The 6183-nt window shown below is 35.1% G+C and overlaps 1 protein-coding gene across 3 annotated transcripts; it reads left to right on the top strand.

Moving 5' to 3' along the window:
* The first annotated feature begins 523 nt into the window (after positions 1 to 523).
* LOC111917359 (TMV resistance protein N) lies at positions 524 to 5606 on the top strand. Of its 3 annotated transcripts, XM_023913049.3 has the most exons (6): positions 524 to 1122; positions 1427 to 2522; positions 2622 to 2888; positions 3047 to 4021; positions 4342 to 5010; positions 5285 to 5606. In XM_023913049.3, the coding sequence occupies exons 1-6, from the start codon at positions 611 to 613 to the stop codon at positions 5351 to 5353; spliced, it is 3588 nt and encodes a 1195-aa protein (XP_023768817.1). In that variant the 5' UTR covers positions 524 to 610; the 3' UTR covers positions 5354 to 5606. The 3 variants fall into 3 exon arrangements, with proteins under 3 accessions (XP_023768817.1, XP_052624248.1, XP_052624247.1); XM_052768288.1 differs by having other exon boundaries at positions 2625 to 2888; positions 4342 to 5606; XM_052768287.1 differs by having other exon boundaries at positions 4342 to 5606.
* The last annotated feature ends 577 nt before the right edge of the window (positions 5607 to 6183 follow it).

Raw genomic sequence — 6183 nt, 5'->3', positions numbered from 1 at the left:
ATAGGAAAATCATATTATATATACTATCGCTAACAAACATGAAAACTTAGAAAATGAAGGGGCAAAAGTAACTATATAAAAATGCAAAATCCAACAGTAAAAATGACATTTTAAAAAGTAGAGTAGTGTAAAATGTCATTTTATTGAATAAGGGTTAATAGCAATAAAACATAGAAGAAAAATGTTTAAAATGAAAAAAAAAAAGTAAAAGGAGGGGGTAAAATGTCAATTTATAAAATAATGGTAAATAGCAATAAAAATATAGAAAATAAAGGTTTAAAATGAAAAATTAGAAAAAATGAAAGGGACGAAAAGAAATAGCCATCAACATTTATCTTTAGAATAGATATGCTAATTTCCTATATTGAAATATTTAATTTATTCATCTATGCACATATTTAAAAGTATTATTTTAATAAAATATTTAATGTTTACAATTTTATATTAAATTTTTAGTTTTAATGAATCTGTGGGCGGTTTTTGGATATTTAAACTAACAAAAGAAGATGTACCGAGTCAAAGACAAAAACGAAGCCATAGGTGTTAAAGAGTTGAGGATGCCCATTAAAAATTAAAGTATGTATGTTGTTCGAATATCTTGAATCCTTCGATGGAGCCTTTCAAGTCGTCTCCATCTTCGTCATCTTCTGTACCAACTGGAAGATGGACACATGAAGTGTTCCTAAGCTTTAGAGGCGAAGACACGCGCAATAATTTTGTAGATCATCTTTATACTGCTCTAAGTCAAAGAGGAATATCTGTGTTTAAAGATGATCAGGCGCTCGATAAAGGGAAACCGATCTCCCGGGAGCTGCTGAAAGCCATTGAAGAATCGAGGTTTGCTGTGGTTGTTTTCTCTAAAAAATACGCGGATTCTTCATGGTGTTTGGATGAGCTTGTCAAAATCATGGAATGCCGAGATCAGATGGGACAGATTGTTTTACCGGTGTTCTATCATGTAGATCCATCCGATGTACGTGGACAGAAAAATGACTTCGATTCCGCCTTTCAGGAACACGAGGACAAGTTTAAGGGAGAGATGGAGAAAGTGAAAAACTGGAGGAAAGCTTTAGCTGCAGCTGCCGGTTTGTCTGGCTGGCATATCAAGGAAACAGGGAATGGGTTAGTTTTCCTAGATCTGTTGCTTCATTTACTTACAGGCATTTATGAACGTAATTTCTATCATTCTACCAGGTTATTTTGTTACCAATGATTAAGATTTTGTACCTTTTATGGCTAATTTATATCAACCAAATGAGTTGCGGTTTCATCTATTTACAGTTCTAATCTTTCTGTATTATGGGCTACATTTTATTAACCAACTGAGTCCAATTTTCGTCTATTTACTATGCTAACCTTATAAATTATAATTGTATCATTATTTGACATCCCCAAACTAACTTGCTTACAATGGGGAAATATGTAGGGGTGAATCTGCCATCCTCAAGGCAATTGTTGCAAAGATATCAAACAGCATACAACCTCGTGATTTGGAGAAACATCTATTTGGTATCGAGTCTCGGATAGATGAATTATATCCATTATTGGATATGGAAGCGACAGAAAAGGTCCACATGGTAGGGATATTGGGAATGGGAGGAATTGGTAAGACAACTCTTGCTCATGCTTTATTCCGAAGAATTAAGCATAATTTTGAGGGTTGTAGCTTTGTTGAAGATGTTAGAGAAAATAGTTCTAGTAAAAAAGATGTATGTGCCTTACAACAAAAGATTCTAAGCGATATTTTATATCAAATGCATCCTTCTGGTAAAGTGAGTGTTGGTTATCCGACTGTGAATCCTGAGTATGGAGCCAACATGATATGTGAACGATTTTGCCATAAAAAGGTTCTTCTAGTTCTTGATGACGTGGATAATGATAAGCAGTTAGAGTTCCTAGCCAGAACACATGAGTGGTTTGGCCCTGGAAGTAGAATCATTATAACCACTAGAAATGAGCATTTGCTATCAGATGCAGATGTCATCTACAAGCCTGCTTTTTTAAGTATGAATGAAGCTGGTGAGCTCTTCTGTTGGCATGCTTTTCGGAAAAGTAGCCCTCCTGAAGGGTATGAGGAGATCTCAGATCGTGCAATACGCTATGCTAGCAGCCTTCCTCTAGCCCTAAAAGTTTTAGGTTCATTCTTCCATGGAAGGCAACTAAGTGTGTGGGAAAGTGCTTTAAATAGACTAGGCAAAGGATCAATTGATAAGATTACTGAGACACTGAAGTTAAGTTTTGATGGACTAGATGCTTCTGAGAAACAGATATTCCTAGACATTGCATGTTTCTACAAGGACCAAAATGAAGAATATGTAACTAGAGTACTCGATAGCTTTGGTTTTGACCCGGTGATAGGGATTAGTGTTCTTATTGAAAAATCTCTTATAACCGTTTCAAATAAAAGGCTACATATGCATGATCTCATACAGGAAATGGGTTGGCAAATAGTTTATGAGAGTTTCCCGGATAGCAGGGTATGGAAACCTGAACAAATTCATAAAATCATCAAGGGAAAGAAGGTAAAACTAATCACTATCTTTATAAAGTTGCTTTCTTTTATACTTTTAGTGTATGTTTTTAGAATGGGTACAATTTAGTTACTGTCTGGTATTTTGTAGCAGAAGCTAAAAGCATTAGAAGCCATAATGATGACGGCCAATTCATGCCATGTTGGTGCCTATGTTTTAGTAGGCATGCAAAATCTTCGGTTACTTGATATTGACGGGAAATTTACTTCTACCCAACCTACATTTCTCCCTGATGAGTTGATATGGCTTCGTTGGACTGAGTACCCGTTCATGACTTTGCCTTTAGCGCATATGTGTAAGCTTGTTGGGCTTGAAATAGCCAATGGAAGCATCAACCATTTATGGAAGGAACGAAAGGTATATAGTTATTTACATTGACAAGCAAAGGTTTCTATTTGTATTGAATGCAAAAGATCTCAATATATATATATATATATATATATATATATATATATATATATATATATATATATATATTTATATATTCATCAATTTCTGTTTACTTGTCTTGTCAGATTCTACCGAACTTGAAATTTATCCACCTCGAAGGCATGGACAAGCTCACATCATTTCCAGATGTCTCCGAGTCACCGAATATCGTGAGGCTAATTTTGTCATGTTGTAGGAGTTTAGTGGAGGTTCATGAGTCTCTTGGATCTCATAGAGGGCTTGTTTACTTGGACATGAGTGGTTGCATTGGGCTCAAGTGTCTGCCATCCAGGCTTGAGATGGAATCCTTGGAGACTCTAATTCTCTCGGGATGCTATAGTCTTGAAAGATTCCCAAAAGTCTCCCCATGTATGGTTAAGCTATCACATATAAATCTTTCTGCTTGTTATACAATAAAAGAACTGCCATCATCAATCAGATACTTGTCTAGCCTAAGCTTCTTGAATCTCACATACTGTTCGAATCTTGAGAACATACCAAACTCTATATGCGAGTTAAAGTATCTTAAATGCCTTCACCTTCATAACTGCAAGGAACTGAGAGATTTTCCAAAGGAGCTTGGAAACATGAAAATGTTAGAAGAGCTATGGCTAGGATTTACGTATGACATTCGAAGCCCACGTGAGCCTGTTGGCTTTCATAGTTTGACAAGTTTATCTTCCTTGAAAAGCCTAAATCTCAGTTGGAGAGAAATTGAAGAGGAAAAATTCCCCCAAAATCTTGATGAACTGTCCTCCTTGGAAGAATTATATTTAAGTGGCAACTCTCAGTTAGTTGAGTTACCTTCAAGCATCTGCCATCTTTCTCGTCTTAAACGCCTAGAGGTGAATGAGTGCCCCCGACTTCGAAGACTGTGTGGGCTTCCATCAAGCATACAAGTATTGAAAGCAAATAATTGTAGCTCACTGGGAATGATCGGAGATCTATCAAAAGAGTGTGACTGGTTGTATAAGATATGGCTGAGTCATAACCAGAAACTCTTAGAGGATGAAGAGAATCAAAGATACCTTGATAACATGCTGCAACTATCTTTCATTAAGGTGGTTCATCTCTATCTTTCTAATATCATTTAATTTATTTACACTGCTCTAGGGTCAGGACTGGTCCATGTCCAATCTTGATCAAAGCTTTTAGGCAGGACAAAAATTGCAATATTTATCACTTTAACATTTGTAATAGTAAAGAAATGGTTAGCCTCACTATTTGGACATCCACACAGTATCAGTCATTGTATGGTCCCAAATGCAGTACAACATGTTTTGTTATGTCATGTTTAGCAAACCTGGGCTTTCTGCTCCTCATATCTTGGACGCAACTTTTATATTGTTTTACAATGCATGATTGTTTTGGTTAATTACAGAAATGCGCTGCTGTAGATCATCGATTAAGTATTACTATCCCTGGAAGTATGATTCCAAGCTGGTTTGAAAAACAAATGGATGGGTGCAGAATAGGACTGAAGTTACCTCAGAACTGGCATACTGAGATCATGGGTTTCGTGGTATGTGGCGTGTTTACTTACCAGTGGTCGAGATATAATATTCCTCCGCTCATCATCTTCAGAATTACAAAGGATGGAGCTGCCATTCCTAAGCCGGAGGTTAATGCAACTGAAACAACCGAGAATACAAATCTGTGGATTAGCTATATCCCGTTGGGTGTCTTTCAGCAGATATATCATGATATTCAACCTGAAGACTGGTCTCATATTCAAGGTAATCTTGACATGACTGTAACATTAGGATATGGTGTGGAATCAGTGAGATGTGGGGCACATGTTATCTACAAAGAAGACGTCCAACAGATTACAACTTGTATCTGTGATTATGGGAACGATGTGCATGTTGCTGATGAGGATGTTTCATATGATGAAATTATCTATGGCAACACTCGTGTTTATAGAGAAAAGTTTGATATGAAAAGCTTGATGCCTTTAAGAAGTAGAACCTCAGCAAGGCGCAACACGAAGCACATATTTTCTTTCTTACCGTCTTCCTTAGATGGTGGTAGCCGGTCCTTTTATTCCAAGGTTACCTCTCTTTTTTCACTATTGGATGTTTTGTCCTTTCAATATACTTTTTTTTTTTTTTTTTTTTTTGTACTTTTTTTTTTTTTTTTTAAGCATTTAGAAACACAACTTTAGTGAAAACCAAAACCAAAAGTCACACGGTTCCTCTTTTACGAGGTGACCCTGTGATTGTATTGATTTTTCTTGATCAAATATTTAATATGTTTCATGTAAAATTGTTGTTGCAAAAATGTTTATTCCTGGTCAACTTACATGCCATCTGTTGATTACCAAGCCAAGGATTTTTTGCTGTCCACTATTCGAAGAAAATGATACAAATAACAAGTACAGTCTTCAAAAGTAACAACTACGATTCCTTGAAGCTGAAAGCAAACTTGAAGACAACTATCCGTATATTTAAGTTGCTCAGTCCAAAATCCAGCTAGTATACTACACCACTGTCTTACATAGGTCGAGGTGGCTGTAGGAGAGTCCCAAAAGTATACTCTACACTTTATACTATATATATTTCAAAGTAAATCTATATTCTTGGAATTTTCAGTTGTTTTTCTATGGGATAATGACTTAAAAGGGTAATATATTCTTCGAATTGTACATATTTGGTCACTGAGTTTATTTTTTGTGCACATTTACCCTTTCAATTTGTTAAACTGTACACATTCAGTCCTTATGACCGGTTATTTCAAGTTAACCGATAAAAATGTTTTAATAAGATAATATATTTCTCATTTTGTACACATTTAGTCCTTAATATTTTTGTACACATTTAGTCCTTAATTTTTTTTGTTGCAAAATAATTTTTTTGGTTTTTGTACTTATTCAATAATTATGAATGTTTTCTTTAATTTTTTCTCACAACATCTTACATGGAACAACCATTTACGAGGTGTTTTAGTCTTTTGATGCTTATGTCCATTGCAATCTCGACTACTTGGTTGCTTAGGTCATGTGTTTTGAACATCATAACTTTTTCATACTATCTCGTATTTTAACGATCTTTATATCTTTGCGTTTGTATTTTAGTCTACTACAACATTCGTTTAGATTACTCCCGCTAAAAAGTAATATATATTTTTTAATTACGATGTTTATATTCATACGTTTTTTATGAATGCATGTATGGATGTTTTTTATAAAATCGTAAGTAAAAACACATTATATTTTAACGAGAGT

The sequence above is a fragment of the Lactuca sativa genome, chromosome 2 (genome assembly GCF_002870075.4).
Source record: "Lactuca sativa cultivar Salinas chromosome 2, Lsat_Salinas_v11, whole genome shotgun sequence".
Classification (NCBI taxonomy): domain Eukaryota; kingdom Viridiplantae; phylum Streptophyta; class Magnoliopsida; order Asterales; family Asteraceae; genus Lactuca; species Lactuca sativa.
The sequence above is the reverse complement of the archived record's forward strand: the minus strand, read 5'-3'. Positions and strand labels throughout refer to the sequence as shown.